Below are 23,717 nucleotides of genomic sequence, written 5' to 3' on the forward strand. Positions count from 1 at the left end.
TATGAAAACGTATAGATAGCACCCACTTCCCATTATCATATCGGATTTCCAACTGGATTTAGATTTAATATGCAATCATCGTATTAGATTTAATTTGATTAAAATTAAAAATAATTATACAAATTAATTATTTTTAATATATATAACATTAAATTTATTAATTTTAAATATTATGATAAACCTATATTTATACATATTTTCAGACCTCTAACTTGATGATTTTGATAATAATGTTTTTGGATTTAGCATGGTATTGTATTAATTATGATGAAATTGTCTTGCAAGACGATTTAGAGCTTAATTGTGAAATTTTAAAAGGAGTTCGATTTAATTGATCAAGATAATCATAGAGGAATGATGCTCCATGATGTAGCCATGAAAGAGAGAATCCATTGAAATCGGATTTGATATGTATGCACAAAAATCAGGAAATTTCCTATTTTGATATAATTCCTGTATTTTGGGCATAACTTTCTGCCTATAACTCGGATTGAGGTGATTCAAACGGCTAATTAAAGCTAAGAGATAGGGCTACAATTCTTATGTTTATCACTCACCCTAATTCCACTGTCAACCAAGTGCAATTCGAGCTACAAGTTTTGGGTCTGATAGTTAGCAATGCAGAAGAGATAGGAATTCAACTGAGATAAAGACTAAGAGACTTAATTTGTGTTGAATTAGGAGTCTCCATTGAGAAGCAATTGATATACCTTAGGGTAAATAGGTAATTATATAATTAATTTAGGAATATTCACCATCACATGCAAATAACTTTAGTATACCTTAGGGTAATTTCGGTCTTGAGTTGGATTGAATAGGTAATTATATAACCTTGATTTAATGAAATCTAAACCCTAGCTGCATTCATCCATCGATTCAGTTTTTTGTTAAGTTCTTGGATTTGCGTTAAATCTTTTAGTTTTTATTCATTCAATTGATTCACGAATTCAACTTAAGTTAATTTAAAATTGATTCAGTACTATGATCTAGTCTTTGTGGGATCGACATTTTTCTCATCATTATATGCACATATAATTAAGGTACACTTTCTTGAATTAACTGTGCATAAATCACACAACAAGTTTTTGGCGTCGTTACCGGGGACTAGTTAATTGCATATCAAAACTACCTAAATTAGCCTTAGATTGAACATCTATTTGCTTTATTTTCGGATTTAAAATTTTCCATTTTAATTTCTGTTAGGTTCGGCTTTATAATTTTTTTTTTTGGAAATTTTTAATTTTTTTTCTTTTCTTTGTCAATTCATAGTGCATGACACACACTAGTGGTGGAGAATTAATACCCCTTGATTAAGAAATCAAAAGGACTTTGAAAAAGTGAATGAGGGAGAGAAAGAACAAGATGGCTCAGGACCAAAATAATCCAATGACATTGATCTCCTACGCTACACCTACTCTTGATGGTACTACATTAAGCATTAGGAGGTTGAATGTGCAAGCAAACAATTTTGAGATCAAGCCTGCAATTATTCAGATGATCCAGATGAGTGTACAATTTTTTGGTCCCAATGATGACCCTAACTCTTGTATTGCTAATTTTCTTGAAATATGTGATACTTTTAAGCATAATGGAGTTAGTGATGATGCCATTAGACTTAGGTTGTTTCCTTTCTCCTTAAGGGATAAAGCAAAAGATTGGCTTAACTCTCTTCCTGTAGGTTCGATTACTACATGGGATGACTTGACACAAAAGTTTTTATCTAAGTATTTTCCACATGCTAAAATGGCTAAATTAAGGAATGACATAACAACTTTTTCTCAATTTGATAATGAAGCCTTATATGAATCGTGGGAGAGATTTAAGGAACTGCTTAGGAAGTGTCCTTACCATGGTCTACCTGTTTGGATGCAAGTACAAACTTTTATAGTGGCATTAATCAATCTAATCGTTCAATGTTAGATGCAGCTATAGGTGGTACCCTTATGAAGAAAACTCCTGAAGAAGCATATGAACTTTTGGAGGAGATGGCGGCCAATAGCTATCAATGAGGTAATGAGAGAGCAAATAAAAAGGGAGTTGGAATTTAAAATGTTGATTCTATCACTACTTTATCGACTCAACTTGCTGCATTAAATAAGAAATTAGAAAATTTTGGGGTTTCAGCTATGAGTGTTTCTTTTGTTTCCTTTCCTTCGTGTGAGCTTTGTGGGCAAGGGGGACACGCTAGTATGGAATGTCAAGTATGGAGGCAAGAATTCAAGGGTTGGAAACTCAAATTTGACAACTTGCTCAAGCAATTTTGGCAAGACCACAAGGAGGATTACCTACCAATACCAAGAAGAATCCCAGGGAACAAGTAAAGGCCATCACTCTACGATGTGGAAAAGAACTTAGAAAAGAAAAAAAAAATATGATGAGCATGCAAAAGAAGAAGAAAGCCAAAGGAGCCTGTGAATCATCAATGGAGAAAAAGGGAAGTTCTTCTACTCTTAATTTAAAATCCTACAAACCCCCTCTTCCTTTTCCTAAAAAATTTCTTAAGGCTAACTTGGATAAGAAATTTGCTAAATTTTTAGAGGTGTTTTAAAAGTTGCATATTAGCATTCCTCTTCTTGATGTTATTTCGCAGATGCCAAGTTATGCCAAATTCTTGAAGGAAATAATTTCAAACAAAAAAAAAGTTAGAGAATCTTGAGATGGTAAAACTTAATGAGGAATGCTCAACAATCATACAAAATAAATTACCTCAAAAACTCAAGGATCCAGAGAGCTTCTCTATTCCATGCACCATTGGTGAAATCAATTTTGACAAGGCTTTATGTGATATTGGTGCAAGCATTAATTTGATGCCATTTTCTGTCCTCAGGAAGCTTGGGTTGAAGGAGCCAACACCTACCACTGTTTCTCTTCAAATGGTTGACAGAAGTATCAAATATCCAAGGGAAGCAATGGAAGATGTTTTGATAAAAGTAGATAAATTTATTTTTCCTGTTGACTTCATCGTTTTGGACATGGAAGAAGATTATGATATGCCCCTAATTTTAGGGAGACATTTTCTTGTCATAAGAAGAGCTTTAATTGATGTCCAACAAGGAAAACATAGCCTTAGGATTAATGATGAGAAAGTTATTTTTAATGTGTTTAAGGCTATGAAACATTTCAATGATGAAAAAGAAATCTTAATGATAGATTGCATTGATGATTTGGTAGAAAGAAAATTTCATGCATTTAGGTTAGATGATCCTATAGAAAATTGCATTGCTAACTCTTTTGATGTGAACGAACAAGTTTTAGATGAGAAGCATAAGGAGGTCATAAGCTATTTGGGAGAAAAGAAAAAAGGATTCGTGACAAAAGGAGAAAAATTTTTGCCTTTGAATATTTTTCCTTCTTCTTCAAAAGCCAAGCCATCAATCGAGAAGCCTCCTACTCTTGAACTTAAACCTCTTCAGGTATTATCTTTCTCATCTCTAATTCTTCTTGAGTAAGTCCTATGCAAGTTATGCCAAAAAAGGATGGGACCACTGTCATAAAAAATGAAAATAATGAATTAATCCCCACAAGGACAGTAACAGGTTGGAGGGTATGTATCGACTATAGGAAATTGAATGATGCTACTAGAAAAGATCATTTCCCCCTTCCCTTTATTGATCAAATGATTGAAAAACTTGTTGGTCATGAATTTTATTATTTTCTTGATGGTTATTTTGGTTATCACCAAATTCCCATTGTTCCTGAAGACCAAGAGAAAACTACCTTTACATGCCCTTATGGAAATTTGCATTTAGGATAATGCATTTTGGTTTGTGTAATGCCCCTGCTACTTTTCAAAGATGCATGATGTCTCTATTTTCAGATTTTATTGATGATTTTATGGAGATATTTATGGATGACTTCTCCGTTTTTGGATTTTCATTCGATGCATGCTTGCATAGTTTGTCTTTGGTGTTTAAAAGACGTTAGGAATCTAACCTTATTCTTAATTGAAAAAAAAAATGTCATTTTATGGTTAGGGAAGGAATTGTTTTAGGCCACAAAGTATTTTCTAAAGTTATTGAAGTGGATAGAGCTAAAATTGAATTAATTGAAAAAATTCCTCCTCCAAAATCGTTAAAAGAAGTTAGAGGTTTTTTGGGACATGCTTATTTAACTGCATTTAATTGTTTAAAAGAGAAATTGATCCAAGATCAAATAGTTTTGGCCCCCATGTGGAATTTTCCTTTTGAGATCATGTGTGATTCAAGTGATGATACTTTAGGTGCAGTTTTAGGACAAAGAATAGACAAGAAATTTCATACTATTTATTATGCAAGTAGAACCATGAATGATGCACAAAGAAATTATACAACTGAAAAGGAACTACTTGCTGTAATATTTGCTATTAAAAAATTTAGACCTTATTTGATCTTGTCTAAAGTGATTGTTTATACTGACCATTCTGCATTGAAGTATTTATTTTTTAAAAAAGATGTAAAACCTAGGTTGATAAGATGGATTTTATTGTTGCAAGAATTTGACCTAGAAATCAAAGAGAAGAAAGGCATCGAAAACATGGTAATTGATCACTTGTCTAGATTGAACGGGCAATGTGTGGAGAGTATGGATGAACACCCTTTGCATGATGAATTTCTAGATGAAAAATCATGTTTTGTGCATGATAATGATGAATCGTTGTATGCTGATTTTGCTAATTTTCTTGTAGGTGAACATTTGCCCCCTGACATTTCTTTTCATCAAAAGAATAAATTTTTATCTGATGTAAGGCAATATCTTTGAGAGGAACCGTATCTATACAAGATTTGTGTAGATGGCATGGTGAGAAGGTGCATACCAAAGGAAGATGTGCGGAGTATACTTAGTTTTTGTCATGATAAAGAAGCAGGTGGACACCGTGGACCATCCAAGACGGCAGTGAAGGTTTTACAAAGTGGATTTTATTGGCCTACATTATTCAAGGATGCTTATGCCTATGCAAGTTCTTGTGATCGATGCCAACGGATAGGTAATATATCAAGGAAAAATGAAATACCCCTAAACAATATTCTTATTTGTGATATTTTTTATGTTTGGGGCATTGATTTCATGGGTCCTTTTTCAAAATCTTTCAATAATGAGTATATATTTGTTGTTGTTGATTATATGAGTAAATGGGTGGAAGCAATTGCATGTCCCACTAATGATGCTAAGGTTGCAATCAAATTCTTGAAAAAAAATATTTTTACTAGATTTGGTACACCAAGGGCTATCATTAGTGATGGAGGTACATTTTCTGCAATAAACAGTTTGATAATTTATTAATTAAATATGGTATTACCCATAAGATTGCTACCCCCTATCATCCCCAAACTAGTGGACAAGTAGAAACTTCAAATAGGGAATTGAAAGGTATTTTTGAAAAGACTGTGAGTTTATCTAGGAATGATTGGTCAATGAAATTACATGATGCACTTTGGGCCTATAGGACAGTTTTCAAAACACCCTTTGGAATGTCTCCTTATAGGTTAGTGTTTGGTAAGGCTTGTCACCTCCTCGTTGAATTAGAGCATAAAGCATATTGGGCAATTAAACTGCTTAACTTTGATTTGCAAGTTGTAGGTGAACAAAGAAAGATGCAATTGAATGAACTTGAAGAATGGCGGCACCAAGCCTCTAACAATTCTAGAATTTATAAAGAAAGAACCAAGGCATCGCATGATGCACACATTCATCCATCGATTTAGTTTTTTGTTAAGTTCTTGGTTTTGCATTAACTCTTTTAGTTTTTATTCATTCAATTGATTCACGACTTCAACTTAGGTTAGTTTAAAATTGATTTGGTACTGTGGTCTAGTCTCTGTGGGATCAACATTTTTCTCATCATTGTATGCGCATTTGACTAAAGTACACTTGCCTGAATTAACTGTAAATAAATCACACAACACATTACATAATTTTATGTAACATGTATCTATATATAATTGTATAAAGCATAAAGTATTCCCTTTATTTTATATTTATTAGTCAAAGTTGATTAATTTTTTTACATTTCCAAGTCATCTCCTTACTTAAAAATGGTTAAACGAACTCAAATTAAATCCAAAAATCTAATAGAATTGAAATTCAATCCAAGATCCCAAATTTTGATTAGATTATGAATTAATGGTTTTAATAATCAAACCAAACTCAAATGTGATTGGATCCGATCCAAATCGAACCCAAATTACAACCCTAATAAGTGAAACCATCTCATTATTAATAGAAAGCAAATATAAGATGAAGAAAGACAACATAGGATAACACAAGAAGCAACAAATAAGGAAGTGCTAGCCAAGAATATAAATCATCATCACCCAAGCCTTATCCCAACACTATGGAGCCGTCTACATGAATCTTGTTTTTTCATTCTATTCAATTCAATGTCATATCCAACATAATATATTTATACTTCTTTAAAAAGCACGAAATAGCCTCAGTAATATTTCTGAAATTTTTTGAGGTCAAAATTTATCCTTCCATATTTAAATTTATTGATAAAAAATGACGACAACAGGGTAATCAATTATTAATATTAAATGAGTTGAAATGATACAATTATAAGATATTCAATGCATTCAATTTCTTCTCATTAAAACCAACACTTAAGGTATTAATTTGCACTCACCTTCATTGAATCATATATTTAAGGCATCTTTATTTCTTCTCATCATTAAATTTCTATTAATTGAATCATACATAATAAATTAATAATTCTAATAACATAAAAACATACTTTTAAAATGTACATGAAAAAAGTAGTGTTTTCATCTAGGCAGTGGTAAGAAATTAAACCATTTTGGGTCAAATGGGACAATCCATGTTGTCACATTTAAATAATAAAATTCAAAAATAGATAAAATGGAAAAAAATATAGAAATTAAAAAAGAAATCAAAAACATTTTTAACTTCATATATTCAACATATTAAATAATAATAATAAGTATGATAAATAAGAAATGATTTTATTAATGATGAAAATGGAATGTAAAATTTAAAACCGATTAGAAATAAAACTATTTTCCTATTCTCTCTCATTAAATCTCATATTAAGGTATACTCTCTTATTAAACCCACAAAATTAATTTTAATATTATGAAAATAAATAATTTGAAAAATAATTTGAAAATAAAACAATTTTCTTCCCTCCCAATGGTGGGTAAGCAATTCAAATTCAACCATTTTGGGTCAAATGGGTTAATAAATAGTGTCATAATTAAATAATAAAAAATTAAAATATATAATACTAAAAATAAAAAGAGTTGGATATTTCTAATATTGAATATTCATTATAATAAACAAAAATACGTATGAAATGTAAGAAGTAATTTTATTAATGATGAAAATGGAATGCCAAAGTTAAAATCAACCTATAAATTAAATGATGTCATAGACAAATAATAAAATTTTTAAAAATAGAAAATATAAATAATAACTAAAATAAAAAAAAAATTGGACACATATCTAACATTATATATTCATAAAAATAAATATTGGGTACATCTCTAATATAATACATTCATTATCAATGATGGAAATGTAAAATAAAATTTAGTGTCAACTTAGATATCAAATTATTTTCATTTTTGGGTTGTGGGTGGGTGGTTTGGGTCAAATGCATTAACCAATGATATGATAGTTAAATAATAAATCTTTAAAAAATAAAATATTATAAGTAAACAAAAGAATATATAAAAAATTATATATTAATTATGTCAAACAAAAATTAAGTATGATAAGTAAAAATTATTTATATGATATAAATGACATAAAATTTAAAAATAAAATCCAGAAGTAAAGCTATTTTATTATCTAGATGATGGTCAATGGTCCAACTTTTTTAAAAAAGCTAATGATGTCATAATTGAATAATAAATATTTAAAAAAAGCTAGAACACAAACAATGAAAAAGTACAAAATTCTGTTGCATTTGGGAACTTTAATAATGTTATATATTCATCACAATAAATAAAAATATTTGTTAAAATAATATTTATTTTTATTTATGGCAAAAATGGAATAAAAAATTTATAATAGATGTAATTTAGAATCTTCACATGCAATGCACGTGAACATTTACTACAAGCATTTGAGTTTATTTTTTGTCATATTCTTACTTTTGTTAGTTTTCATTTTTTATCTTAATTATGATATATCTTAAATTTAAGTAATTAATATGAAAAAGATTTCTCACGTGCAATGCACGTTCTTAATTACTAGTAAATAATGAAAAGGTAGGATAGAAATATATAAAATCTAAATGTATAATTCACTGGAATCCACTAACTGCCTTTAAAATAAAGAAAATTAAATAAATTACTCTTTGACTTGTTGATATATACTAAATTTATATAAATATAAAATGTTAATTTTATTAATAATTAACCTCATCTAAATGTATAATATATATACAAAAATTTTTATATTATATAAATATAAAAAAAAATAATTAGATTCCAAAAAAAATGTAAGTTCTAAGATCCCAATCCAAAAAAGCATATCGGTACTACCCATGTTACTACACAATTAGGGGTGTAGCAAATCCATCTTAGTAGGGGCATTGCCAGATTAGATATCTTCTTACATGTGAACCTACCCTTGACCCTTGCATATTGGATCAAAGAACAAATAATATGGAATTTCGGCTCCAAAACATTATTCTCATTAATTAATCAAGGGAGTTTAACAAACAAATGAACACTCTTTTTCTTATTTTGTGGTTTCACTAAAACTACTTAAATATATCCCATGGTTTCTAAAAACTACTTTAGTATATCCTGTTAGATGTTGAATGGCCCCACTAGATGGGAGGATCTTCTTTTCCAATTTCATTCTCACACGTTCAATCACATTTTAGAGATGTTAAAATTTTCTACTAAGAATTAGTTTGAAAAGAATATAAATACAAATATATACAAAATAATACAAAATCACATTTTATACTCCTTCCAAACTGAGCCTAAAAGAAGAGAGACAACTTTCCACTTATGTGGTGTCTGCAGCTGTTGATTCCTTGGGTTCAAGCAATAAACTAGTGGGAAGAAAAACATTATAAAAGACACTAACCACTGGCCCACCCTTGATGGATGCGACCTGCGACAGGTGAATTTTCTACTTTGTACGAAGCTAATGTCTACTGTTAAGGTGTTTCAACTTTCATGTTTGGCAAAAGAGGAACTGATTCCCAGAGGGAATCAGTAAATCACTGTTTTGCTTAAGAAAAGCTACTTTAGCTGATGTGGCTTCCTTTTTTTTTCTGAAAAAAAAAGAAAAACGTACAGGTGTATGCACGTTATTGACATGGACGTTTATTAATCACAATACAATTGCGTGGAAATGGCATGAGAAATTCGCCCAGATTCCAGGAAGTTATCTCCCTCTCCGACGTGGATGTGGTAGGCACGCAATCGGTATGTCACACCTGTCCGGTGTCCTGAAGGTGTGCCTTCCAGCTCACCCACAAATTAGATTGGCTTTATCCACACTGGCACACATGACACGATAAATGTCGCACATTCACTGCATACTAACCTAGAGTATTTATTTAATAATTGTACCAAAAAACTAATCTAAATCATGTCTAGGGATGATTTATCCACACTACTGTTTGTAGTGGACACTTGGGTTCAAATCTCGCTGCCGCCGGGCAGAGAATCCATTGATTAAAAAGCTCTGCTATTCTGACTTTTGAATAAATTATGATTTTTTAGACAGTAGTTGCTAGTTGAAATCAATGTGTTTTTTTAGGTGTAAACGGATCGTATTGGAACCAGACCAAATAATATCCGAATTCAAATTCAATTAAATATTTGAATATTTTATTTTATTTAAATTTAATTAATTGATTAGTTTAGATAATTAATAAATATATAATATAAATATTTTATTTATATAAAATATATAAATATATAAATTATTTATATAATTTAATTATTATATATAGATTATATTAGATATTTAAAAATTGTATATATTATATAAGAATTAAATAATCGGTTGAATTCGGATATTTTATCGAATTGAATCAGGCCATATATGAATTCGAATCCGATTAGCTATTCAATATGAATAGGACATCCAAATTCGATCGATTAAATATTCGAATTATCCGAATCTGATTTGATTATGTCAAATCTCGAATTCGAAATCAAATTTTTGAATGCCATTGACACCCCTAGTGTTTTCTGATAGGCGTTTTTTTTTTTTTTTGAGAAAATGGTGTTGTATTGGCATATTGTTTTTTCTAAAAAAACTTTCCTTTTTTTTTTTTTTTTTGCTATGCATAAGTGTTTTTCAATGCCATTTTAACAATAGTAATAAACACTAGAAAACATCGAAAATGGCTTTTTCTCAAACCATATCTTTCACAATTTCTAAGGAGTGGTTTGAGAAAACGTTTTTTGAAAAAATGCATAACCAAGGTGATGTTTGGAATCATGGCCGTTTTTCAAAAAAACGATGCCACGTCAGATCCACATAGGTGTTTCAACAAACGCCCATGTATCTCATTGTTTGGTCTAACCGATTATTAAAAAATCGGGCATGCCTCGAAAATTAGGACCCCACCAATGCATGAAACGCCAAATTCGGTGAACCGTTTCCCCCAACAGTTAGTTGACTGATGTGTATCCTATGTGGTGCTTACCTGTCAGCACATACGTGAAAACAGAGATGAAAATCACCTTACTAAACAGCCTGATGTTGCTCACTGCCTACGTGGCAGAAGCATTTTTTTTTTTTGTGAAAAACAGGTCTGGGAAGCATGGGCGTTTTTCCTTGAAGATCGGTCCAAAAAGCGCCCACGCTTCCACACACCATGCAAATATCAATCATTTTTTGATAAAGAAGATTTTATGTGTGGTGATTATATGGTGTTTTTTCTTTAAGAAATGGCATTGGTTCCAAGCACCTATTAGTGTTTTGTCGAATCCATTAGATGTAAAAAAAAAGGATGAGAAAGGGAATATCATTTCCTCTTAATAAAAAAACCTTCCATGAGTTGGGATCTCCATCTCCTCTAACAAAAATTGTCCCAAAAGTAGTGATAAGTGGTTCGAACTGATAGGGAAGTAAATATTCTAACCAATAAAACGTAGGCCCAAGTAAGATAATTACACATTCAAAACCAATTATTAAAAAAAAAACGATCTAGAGGCCAAACTGTTTTTGTTTCTAAGTCGTGGGTCATTAGTTCAACCGGTCGGGTCAAATGGGTTAGATTGTGCCACATCAGCTATATATGTGTGTATAGGTATGTATAAACATGTACTTTATCAATAAATAATATATAATTATATTCTACATATAATATATGTATTATTCTATATTTAATTTGTGTTTTTTAATTCTGTTTTAATTTTTTTATTTGTAAAAAATGTAATTTAAGGCCAAAAAGGGGTTTCTTTGGCAAAAATAGTAGGGCAAGGCACCTCTTGGGATGCATAGATCACAGTTACCCAAAATAAAAGAAAAAAAGTGCACATCAATTGGACATCAGAGTGCAAAGCAATGGCCTCTTGAAGTTTTTATACACATTTAGCATGCAACCTATGACCCGATCACTAAGTCAAATGGGTGAATGGTGATCAAGTCAACAATTTTTTACTATCGTTCAGGTTTTACTAAAACCAAACCTAGAATTTTGATTGGGTGACAATTCGAGCAATTCAACCGACCGGGTCAATGACAGGAAAACACGGCTCAAAACTTGTAAAGTTTGTCTTTTTCTTTTTAAAATGATAAAATCTATGCTGCTGGAAGGGCATGATAATCAAAGGGCTTTGATCAATCAAATGAATCCAAATGTATTCCTTACGTAATGCTCCTCGCACCAACTTCTCATCAAATCCAGCCATGCATTGGGAGCATACATGTCACTAGGAGTGACAACATTCGAGTTCTTCCATTGTGTGGCTGCAATGTGCTATCAAGTGGGCATGAGGAGCACTTTGTGAGAAGTAGATCCAACCTCCAATCAAACCGCTATGTGAATTTTGGTAAGCACCATTTGATTGGTTACCACTTTAATGATACAATCAAATAGTAACATGTTTTTCTCATTTTCTAGTATCATAGTGAAAAAGGCCCTATTTGGTTTGCGGGCATAGGGGTTCGGAATCGGAATTGGAATGGACTATTCCGATTCCAACTGTTTGGTTGGGCGGAATCAGAATCCCATTCCCATTCCTTTTGGACTATTGCGGATTGCTGCTATAAATAAAGGTGTTTTTCAACACCACATCAACATAGTAGTATGATAGCAATAACAAGTCAATGTTTGGAACTAATGCCGTTTTATTAAAAAATAAATAACATCATTTCTTTCGGACCATTGATTGTACACTTAACAAATAGAAATGTGTGATATAAGAAAACATCAAGTTTGGTGTTTTATTCGTTTTTTTACTGTTATTAAGAATAATATAATAATGTGATGTTAAAAAACAACTATGGGGCAGCAACCGACAACCGTCCGAAAAAAGAGAGAAAATGACATACAATACAATGCAGCAGCAGTGTTTTTGAAATTTGTAAAGCATGGTCGTCTGTAAGTTATCATACATGATAATGATATGAAAAGAAGGATTTTGAAGCGTGACAGTGGATGTAAGCGCCGTTTTTCATAAAATGGGCATCGGTTCCAAGCACTGGCCATGAAGGCCAATCACGGAATTCCCTTCATACGCCATCCCACCCAATTGGATTTGGGTTTGGGAGGGATCTCCGATTCTCCTCCCAATCTTTTCAACATCATCTCTATAAATTATAAATACTACGTACCCACATGTACTGATGATCATGTTGTGCTTTTAAGGGCGTAGATTTAGGTTAAGAAAGGAGAATACTCGGCGAGGATTTGGTCCTCACTCCTCGGCCGGTCAATGTCAATAATTCACACTATCATACAATGTATGGCCACTTTGAGGAGGGCCGTACGTCATTAAACGTAATTGGTTGGCACTTGGGATGGACGGATTCATTCCACATCCCAGTCCAATCCCACGATGAGAAATTGAAACCTGATCAACCCAAACGACACGAATTCTATTGTGAAGGTCCCTTTCTTTCTTTCTTTTGTTCCTATTTCCTCTGACTATCGCCCGCCTATCACTTGAGGGCAGAGCTCCAGCTCAGCTGGCGATGGTTACGACTTACGAATCACCCATTCCCCAACCAACAGAATCTACTTAACTAGGTCTGGAGCCGAGTCCCGTCAGTCCAGTGGGCGCTCTCTCTCTCTCCGTCTCCGCACAGGCACAGCACAGCCTGGCGCCTCTCAAGATTCCGTGTTCGCGTGCCATCCGCATGTCCACTCCACACTTCCCAATTCTCCCTCCCTACTCCCTTATTATAAGTCAGCCCCCTTCTCATTCCTTTTGTGGCACTTCCAAACTTTCTATTTCTCTCTATCCTAAGTCCTAACTCATGAGATCACGAGTCACGACTATACCTTTCTCTACACTCCAACTGAAATAACTTCCTCCTTCCTCGTCAACCTACACCCCACTTCGCAATGGATTTCCTCAGTCAATACTCCAACTCGTATCCTTTTCTCTCAGATTTCCCGTCCGCCTCTTCCCCAATGTCCGACTCCAGCAGTCATCCAGCTACTCACTCCGACGAAGAGATCATGCTGGCATCCAGCCATCCCAAGAAGCGCGCCGGTCGGAAGAAGTTCCGGGAGACTCGGCATCCGGTTTACAGGGGCGTCAGGCGACGGAATTCCAATAGGTGGGTCTGCGAGGTCAGGGAGCCCAACAAGAAGTCGCGGATATGGCTCGGCACGTTCCCCACTGCGGAAATGGCTGCACGCGCTCATGATGTAGCCGCTTTGGCACTCAGGGGACGATCCGCTTGTCTCAACTTCGCTGACTCTGCTTGGCGCTTGCCCGTTCCTGTCTCCACCGATGCCAAGGACATTCAGAAAGCCGCGGCTGAGGCTGCAGAAGCATTCCGCCCTCCTCAGGATTCCGATACCATGTCCAACGAAGACGTCAAGGCTGACAACACGGCCCCCATGTCAATGTCGCCGGAACCGGATAATGAAGAAATGTACGTGGACGAGGAAGCAATTTTCGGAATGCCGGGATTGCTCGCCAACATGGCAGAAGGGTTGCTACTCTCCCCACCTCACTGTTCCCAACAACAATGGGATGACGTGGAAAGCGATGCTGACGTGTCTCTGTGGAGTTACTCCATCTGATCCTCTCTCTGCACTCTGTATCCTTCTTATTAGTCCTTTCCCGTACTTTTTAGCGTTTGAGGATGAACCCCTTTTTTTATTTTTTTCTAACTGGGGGTCAGGTCTTAAGGTTAGGCTTGCTTTTTGTCTTTCTTTTAGGGGTTTGCTTGGTAGGTTGAAGGCAGAAATCTATGTCTACTCTCTACTCTCTACTGTATGTATGATAATGTACCTTACTGTATGTATGGAGTATGGAATACCAAAAGGGTTTCGAAAAGAAACTTCCTGTCATTCTCTTCTAAATCAAATAATCCGAGCTTCTGCTGGCAGCTTCAAGAATCAAAGGTGCATCAGTATCCGTATGACCTATTGGCTACAGCTGCTCCTCCAGTCCTTGAATAACATATTCGAGGAGATTTAACTATATATTCTACTCAAAGCAAAACTTGATTTTGGAAGCAGATTTAATTTACATACTTTATTGCTTCCCCGCTTAACATTCTTAGTTACATACGGAAAAACAGAATTGGTTAAGTAGTAGTAGTAGTAATAGTAATGGGTCCAGGGAAGAACAGCAATAAAACAAGGCAACGCCCAGCAGACTTGGATAATTATGGACTTGCTTTGGAAATTCTTTCTTATTTCTTCTCAGAATTCTTGGTTGAATCACCTATCGGCTTCACCTCAGCAAGTACTTTTAGTGAATAGTAAAAGTCAGTAATCCTGAACAGGGCACCATTAGATTTGGGAGATTCTGACTTCAGTTGTTTCATCAGACCTCAAGCAGGAATTCTTTCTCCTTGGCTTCAATTGTTTAATTTCCTACAGAAGAAATGCAAGAATACTTTACTGCTATGAACAGCCCATCAATACTGGCAGAAAATGCCATAAGGGCCTAAATATTGCCAAACTTCTACATTATAATACCACTTGGAATATGTAGAACGATGATAATCAATTGAAACAGAAGAAAAACTTTCACTGATGTCTCTTCCTGTAATGTTCTGAAGCCACAAGATAAAGCAAGTGTTACCAAATAATCAGTTGAGATTTCAACCTGGCTAAAAGAATGTAATAGATTGAAACATATATTTAAAAGATGTGTGACGTCAAACGGTTTGTTAGTTGTGAAAACTATAAAAAGAGAAGTACCTACAAGGAGAGAAGTTTTGAGATAAACAGTGGTATAACGCATACATTAGATGGTGATGTTCTTCTACTCTCAAAATTCTTGGACCATAGGTAAGACAAATTGACCAACTTTTTTTTTATCAGTAATGATGATCAAAGTTCCTTATTAAAAAATCAGAAAGACAGTAATAATATACTAAACCTTCCTACTCTGAAGTCAATAGGAAGGACCAGAAATAAAACTTTTCTGAAATCTCAAACAGCCCCAAAAGGGTTGAAAATGCATCTAATTGTTCTTTATGAGAATCACAGTTGGTTGAGCCATGTAGAAGAATGGCTAGCGGTTTTATATCTTACTGGCTCTGTCTTCTTTTTACTTCTCTAATTTATAATTAGCTAGATAAACAAACTACGGTATTCAATGTCAAATTCAGAAAGGTCAAGTTACTGTTAAAGATGAGTTATTTTAAGCTATCAATTTCCAAATTCAGTTACAAGATTATCTTATTCAGAATAACTGCAACAAAGAAGCACGAATAGACAAAAATCACCAATTTCCAAATTCAGTTGCGGGAAGATGAAGCGTATTTTTTTTCTCCCGCAAAAAATGCCTCGAACATTTTAGGAAATGGTGCATAAAGAAACTCAATACTTTCATCTGTCAAAACAAATACCAGCAGCCTCATCAACAAGAATCTGGGGAACATCAAGAATTGACTCATATTGTCCATATAACAACATACCTTCAGTTGGGTTTTAATCCATCTCTCTTGAGAATATATTAGACAACAAGAACATCTGTCATATGTAAGATAGGTCCAACTGTTGATGATAACATAAGATGTCATCCAGTGTTTTAGTCCATGGATTTTTTTTTTTTTTTTGACATGTTAGAAGTAGATTAAGAATTTGATATACAAACTATGTCAGAATCCACATATACACACAAATATACAAACAGAGAGATGATCTTGACAGTTTATATCACATGAACTCTCAAATGCCTAAGAGGTAAAAGAATACAAACAAATAGTAAGTTGGCATAGAAGAAACACACTTGATAAAGGAGCATCAAAATTGTTACCATTATTTGACATTTTGGTATACCTACATCAAATCTTTAGGTATGAAATGTTGCTTAGTTAAGGAATTCCATGGGGGCACTTTAAGAACTTGTTAGCATTTTCTGAAATAAACTAGGCGAGCTGTAGAACCTGCCTCAAACAAAACAGAGAGATAAACCTCATTTCTCACAGGAATGTGGCTCCCAAGTTTTTCCTAATTTATATGAATTCAAGTGATAAGGTTATTTTGTATGGCTTTTAGGCTTTATTACCATTTTAACTCGAGGAAGTCTTCATTGATCTAACTTGAAGATGTCTTAAAACACTAGAACATAAAATCATCTTGTAATTCTTGAGACCAACTACATATGAAATCCAATCAATTTTTACCTCACCGTCTCACTTCCCGTCCTTCCTTTCTCATACTATAAACTTTTCTCTCCAGGTTTTATTAGGATTGTAGGTGCAAATATCGAAGAAAACTTTACTGGGATTTAGAAAAGTTGGAACAGAGCCAGAAGAAGAATAAAAGGATTCATTTAATAAAATCGGTTGAATTGGGATTCATTTAGTAGGGAACCTACTTTCTGTCCCCACAATGACTGAGCCTAACTAATCTTTTCAGGTTCAGGGCCAGCCAGAAGCCTTCAATTCCCATAGGAATTCATAATCTAACTTGAGAACTGTTGATGTTTGGTGTGGCTAAGGAATTCAACAGTCACAATAACTGTTGTCTTTTGGTATGACTGATGAGATTCAACAGTCACAATTACTCCACTAAAACTGCTCCATTTATTTCGATTCCTCTAATTCTGCCCCTCCATTTTTTTCGCCAGAAATTTAGGGACCATGTTCCCTATTTTCTTCTATAAAGGGGAGCTTCCAGGGAGTAGGATCAGGATGGAGAGTAAGCATTAGAAAGCTGAAAGGGAGCTTCCTACTATGTTTGGTATCGTTTTTCTTCTTCACTGCTGACATTAAGGATTCTTTCACACCAGATCAAAGCAGTCATGTATGCTATAGAATGCTCCAAGGCTTTGTTAAAGGCATTTTGGCACCAGTAAGGTGGCCAGTTTGTAATACTCTCATCAAGGATATGAATAAACAAGTTTTTCTTTCCTCTCCCGTGGATGTAGGTCTCTTTGACCGAACCACGTAAATTTGGTGCCATCTTTACCTTTCTTTTGTCTTATTATTTGCTTTATAATTCACATATTTCTCAATTGTTTTCTTGTTTGCCATACTACTTAATCGGTAATTCAGAGTTTAATCCTAACAAGAACAAAACCTGGATGCCTAATTTCCCACAAAATAATAGCCAAGTGATGAAAAATAGGTGCATCCTGGCCTGGCATGAGGGAGTTGAAACTATCCAATTCCTCAACATGTTATGACATAGATCACCAATAATGTGGTTGATAGGAGACTCTGGACTAATTAGTAAATGCTAAATGACTACTATGAGTTTATGGAGAAGAGTTAGTTAAAATCAACTTAATTTTTATGGAGAAGAGAAGGAAATCAACTAAAATTGCATAAACCAATGCAAATAAGTAATAGAGAAGGATTGCCGGAAAACGTACACATGGAACTTGCAACAAAAATTTGTTGTTCAATCAGAGATATACCAATGAAACTCACATGCTCATTGCTTAAATTCACCTGAACAGCCTAATTGCTTTTAAAATCCAGTTCCATTCATAACTTTTGTCAGGCTCATTGCTTAAATTCTCTCTCTCTCTCTCTCTCTCTCTCTCTCTCTCTCTCTCTCTTTTCTCTCTATATATATATATATATATATATATATATATATTTGGATCCTGCCATCCAAACACCATAAAATGCTTTTAGTGGTTGGTGGCCATCAACTTAAATGTCATCAAACCCCAGGAAACTAACAAATGACACAAGATCTAAGACCATGTTTGGGAGTGCTTATTTGGGCCATTAAGCACTTATTGGTATTTGGAAAATAAGCTTGAAATAAGTGCTTATTTTAAAAGTAAGGGTTTATTTTTAGCCCAAATTTCCAGCTTTTTTTAAGTGCTTATACAATAAGCACTTATTCAACTTTTTTCTTACAAAATTATCCCTGGTTGAATTTTAAAAGACCACTTATAAAAGTATCCCTAGTTGAATTTTATGAAAGCACTTTTACGAAAGTACTTTTATAGGGTTCTTTCTTAAAAATAACTTCATAAAAGTGCTTTCATAAAAGTATTTTTATAAAAGTAATTTAACAAAAGTGCTTTCAAAGGGTTTATTTTAAAATTTTGAAAGAAAATGAAGGATAAAATAGTCACAAATGCTTATTTAAGTGCTTATTAGAGAAAATGACTACCAAACACCCATTATGAATTAAGTGCTTATGCACTTGAAAAAGTTGGGTGTCAAATGAAAATAAGTGCTTATTCTAATAAGTACTTGTTTTTAAGCACTTATTTTTAACTTAAGCACTCCCAAACATAGCCTAACACCAGAGGAAGAAAGGGCAAGATTAGAGTTGGGACATCCAGCCTTTGACCTGCTAGATAAATCAATGCCGAAAGGACGAACGAATCATCCCATCCTCGCCCATGACTTCACAAAAAATGGAACTTCGTCGACCACAAAGACCCGAAATGCTCCAATCTACAATATTGCAAACTGTTACGTATCCTTTTTCAGTGAGAGGAGAACACATAACTCCCTCGTGAGGGGATGAGAGATCCATCATATGGAACCCTGTAGGAAGGTGGTAGGGCGAAATTTCAAAAATTTATCTCTCTCCCATCTGGGAATCACATTCCCTATTTTAGAAAAATTGCATTTTTCAATGATCAATCTTGAACCAAGAACCGAACCAGATCTGAACCAAAAGCAGGAGAGGGATATACCTGATACGAAGAAATAGTATCTCCCAATGAAGGTGTTCACGCCCAAAGAAAATCTCCAAAGGCTGCTCCCACTGAAGATGACACAGTGTAGGGTGGAGCAGAATCAATAGTGTTCTTCCCAAGAACCGAACCCTTCACAAGAATTCGATGGAGGCAATGAGCACAACTTCAAATCAGTCTTTCTCCAAAGATTGATATCAAGATCTAATCTTGATCACTCCTAGAAATCTGGAGAACGAACTGGTAGTATGGTGGCGGTAGGAGGAGAATGCAGGGAGAAGGAGCAATCACACTGTATTCGACTTCTCTCTGTGCTCTGAGATCTTCTATCTCTGAGATTTCTGGATGGGCTGAATGGTTCGCCCCCTCCTCCTTTTATAGGCTTAAAGAGAGTTCATAATCTCATTAGGAGTTTCATATTCCAAATTTGTATTTGGATTAGGAGTCTTCTTTAAGAGATAAGGATAAGCCCTTATCTTATCTGCAGATTAGATCAGCTCTCTCCTAATCTCATTAGGAGGTTTCCAGATCTGAATCTGTATTCAGATCTAGACTCTCTGAGTGGATAGGGTAAGACCCTATTCTATCTATTGATTTAATCCTAGATTTGCCCCTTTATTTAACTAGTCTAACTAGACCAGTTCGAAATGGACTATAGGCCCATGAAGTCTAAGTGCTCAAACTGCTACCCAGTTGGACTTTTTTGTATGGCGTGGGACCCAAACATTGATCTACACATCAACCACATGGGTTCAGCCTAGCCTCTATTACAAGGCCTGGCGAATTCACTGAAAAGACAATGAACCCCCTGAAGCCCATCACATGGACTCCTAATGGGCCCAACACTTACACTAAGTGGTCCCTGGGCCAAGCCACCTTATAAACACCAAGGGACTATGGGCAAATGCAAGATTAGCCCATCAGGTATTACCCTCAATGGTCTTACACTTAACCTCTCAGCCCATAATGATCATACACTGCCTGACAAGAGAGGACCTCCCTCTCGGCTGCAAAGAACAGTGCTGCACTCTCTGCTCACATTGATCCCGGGAATTAAAACCTTTTTGCAAACATTTTGAAACCACAATATATATATTTATATCTGTATATAAAATATATTTTGCAAAACAAATTTCAACGATTGAAATCGGCTGCTAATAGTCTTGGTTTCCATCAGAGAGAGTGCTTCCCCGATCATTACCTTTGTCCGACAAAGGGGCTGATCCTGTATCACCCACTCAGATGAATTCTCGAACTGTCCCAACATACCCAGGTTTTGACCCCCGGTAAGGATCTCACTGATTGGCATATCAAAGACAACCCAATCTGACACCTAGTGCAGTATCATAATCGAATCTAAGGGTCAAGTGTAACTTTCCAGTTTTGCCCACTAATCACCAAGGTCCAGGGCAATACTAGAAATCTGGTCTGGTTCAGGGTTTCAAGTAAACCTAGTCTGCCTGTACCTCGGGTCTCACCCTGGCAACTGAAACAGGCCACCCCAACACTTGGCAGCACACAAGTGTCAGCCTTAGCAGGATAAATCTCCCTAGACTTATCCAACGGGTATGAACATTGTAAAATAACACGAGTCTCAATAAGTGTCCAGTTTTAAGGTATTACAAAAAAACACACCACAATAACATGAATCAAATATGTACTTTATTCATTTACAATAAATGTCATAGTGTACATCAATCTAATTGGAGGTAAGGGCATATGCTGTCTAACACCTCGAGCAATAGTGTAGAGCACCGCTCAAAGAGGGTTCAGTGAACGAAAAACACTGAAGAAGAAAGAAGATTGATTTAATGGTTTATTCATAGGTTTCACTTTGTATAGGCTCATGGCCGTTACAATGGATCTTTAGAGGATTGATTGACTATCATTAGAATCAATGATCATAATGGTAATGATTTGTAATGATTGTATGGCATGGCCACGTCAACACAGAAACGGTTATACTGGGCTGCAATGGTTGGATACTTCTAGGCTGGGCTTTGAAGAGAGCTGGCTGGTATGACAGGCCCAATAAATAAATCGAAAGGTCTGTAACATTCCCCCCTCCTTAAAAACGGCCTTGTCCTCTGAAGGCCCATTGGTGGAACTTACAAGTCAAATTGTTCCAACAACGTCCTTGATTGTGATATTTCAAGTGTTGCTGTTGCATGACACCGCCTATATGCGTATGTGTCAATTAGCTCATCAAAAGCAAACTCATTGGAAGCCTTAGCAGAAGACGTTCCTTCAGTTAGAACCACAAAATCATAGTAACCCAGACGCCCTATGCTTGAGACTTGAGTTGCTTGCATCCTCAAATATCATTTCATGGTTTGGTAGTGTTGTTTGGCCTCCAATTTGTTTCTGTCGTAAACCAAATTCAACATGTTGAGTGGCAGTCTCCTTGATATTAGCACACGGCTTCCCTATAATTACATCACCTTTGTACTCCCTTTGGATTTGTTCCACATAAAGGCCATAGCTGGTGGTGAGCGATGTGAAATAGATTAGGTTGGGAACTAGGATTTGTCCAAAAACCAATTGCAACAATGCTGCCACAAATAACATATTGTCAAACTTGCCAAAATAGTTAATGGCATTGCATTTAGTAAAAGGGAAACATGATCAAGTCCCACTGAACCTTTAACCTGGCCATGTTCTCCATATATGCTAATAACCCGTATAGATTGACCATTGACACTTGCACAGTCAAAACACAATTTTAGAGCATAATCTGCCAAGTTTCTACAATTCTTCAGTATTATATTCATATATCAAGTAGATGAAAGTAAAACCATGTGGCACAACCCCCTTATCTGATCTCATCCTCAAGTAGAATGTTGGCACCTTATTTGATCAAGCCAAATGACAGAACCCACAAAAACCCAAATTCCATGTTGACAAACTTCTTTCAAGAAATAAATTTATCAAACAACCACATATCGATATTAAGACATGAAGCTTGCATGTATCATCGACCACCCAATGTGGACTCTATAAACAAGTTTATTCAATTGAGTCCAGGTAAAACCACTTTGCAGCAATGAACCTGAAGGCCTTCTCGGTCGGTAGAACCCATAATCAATGCAATTACCCAAAGAGAAAAAAAAAAAAAAAAAAACATGTGGATGAGCTTTCTCTAGGGCCTCGCCTCGAGAAACCACTTCATTGAAGAGATCCAGGGCCTACTCCCATGCAGGTTTGTTGAGTGGGGGAAGAGAGTGTGAAACCTTGGAATTAATGTAAACTGTTATAGAGTGACAGCTAACAAGTTGATTTTGTTGCAGAGTTTTCCCTACTCGTTCTGGGGAACATTAACAAAACTTGAAATAACCTGGAATGTTGTGGGTACGTACCTGGGTTTCCCTGCTAGCAGGCCTGAACTAGAGTTGTAATTACAAGTGGTTCAACACTACAATTCCTTGAACAGGTGGCAGAAGATCAGTCACCCAATGGTGTGAATGCATGACTTGATACATCATATCCCATACTCAATATCAACGAATTGAAATGCATGCCGATGCTTTGTAAACACGCCCATGGACTAACCACAACGGTGTCTCTTGGCTCTGTTGAGCTCAAAGGTGCCGATGACGATGAAGAAGAGGAAATGTAGTCTAGAGCTCTCTTTAGTTCAATGAGGTGGTTCGTGACTTCAGATCTGGGGTTGATGTGACTAGCTTGCAAATGCAACGATACCATGGATAGTCCAAGGTTGACTGCTATTTCTAAAAATACCAATAGGAACCTCATCTGACACAAGGTCTGTATCAACAATAACAACATGATCGGCAATAGTTCCTTTGTTTTCGTGAACTCCAACCATTACATCATCACTAACTGATTTGAGTGGTTGAGACCTTGTTGAAGTAATGGGTTTGGGATGGTTCAAATTAAGGTTCTGGACTGGCTCCGAAGCTGCTGAACTGAGGATCGATGAAAGAAATGGGTTGGGAATAATAATATTGGAATTTCGGGGAGGAGAGGCAAAGAGGAAACTATTCAATATGGGACTCAGTTTGGCATTATGGCTTGATAGGGAGAAGAAGGGGAGTGTGACAATGAAAGGGGAGACTTGGCTGGTATGACAGGCCCAATAAATAAATAAATTCAAAGGTCTGTACAGTATAATACAAAAATTGGTGCTTTATTTTCCTTGCAATTCCACAAACCAAAGAGGAGAATTGCAAAATGGCAAAGGTACAAACCTAGCTCGGAGAAGATCAACGATTCATGGACCTGGGTCGTCCCTTATCTGGGGGCGCCTTATGTAATCTAATGGGCTTTAACCCAAGTAAAACCTAGTGCGTTTCTTTCATGTGAAATGAAGACACGATGTCATTGGCCCAACTTACTTGATGCATTTCTATATATCTAATATGAATGCAAATGCAAATCATCATGTCTAATAGAGAAAATATCTGCATCTATCTATAGCTTAAGGCCCCGTTTGGGAGGGCTTCTGCCTTTGAGTTGAGCTGCTACAAATAG

General features: G+C 35.3%; 1 protein-coding gene and 1 non-coding gene across 2 annotated transcripts; one reads left to right on the plus strand and one right to left on the minus strand.

Moving 5' to 3' along the window:
- Positions 1-1,749: 1,749 nt before the first annotated feature.
- Positions 1,750-1,856, minus strand: LOC148880062 (small nucleolar RNA R71). The gene has a single exon (XR_016106070.1). It is a non-coding gene; the product is annotated as a small nucleolar RNA R71 (small nucleolar RNA).
- Positions 1,857-13,344: 11,488 nt separating this feature from the next.
- LOC148880063 (dehydration-responsive element-binding protein 1B-like) lies at positions 13,345-14,436 on the plus strand. Its single transcript, XM_088961881.1, has one exon. It carries the CDS (start codon positions 13,487-13,489, stop codon positions 14,174-14,176), a length of 690 nt encoding a protein of 229 aa, XP_088818007.1. The 5' UTR covers positions 13,345-13,486; the 3' UTR covers positions 14,177-14,436.
- Positions 14,437-23,717: the final 9,281 nt, after the last annotated feature.

This window comes from Nelumbo lutea, chromosome 1 (genome assembly GCF_056320005.1).
Source record: "Nelumbo lutea isolate HS-2025 chromosome 1, American lotus-T2T, whole genome shotgun sequence".
Lineage (NCBI taxonomy): Eukaryota > Viridiplantae > Streptophyta > Magnoliopsida > Proteales > Nelumbonaceae > Nelumbo > Nelumbo lutea.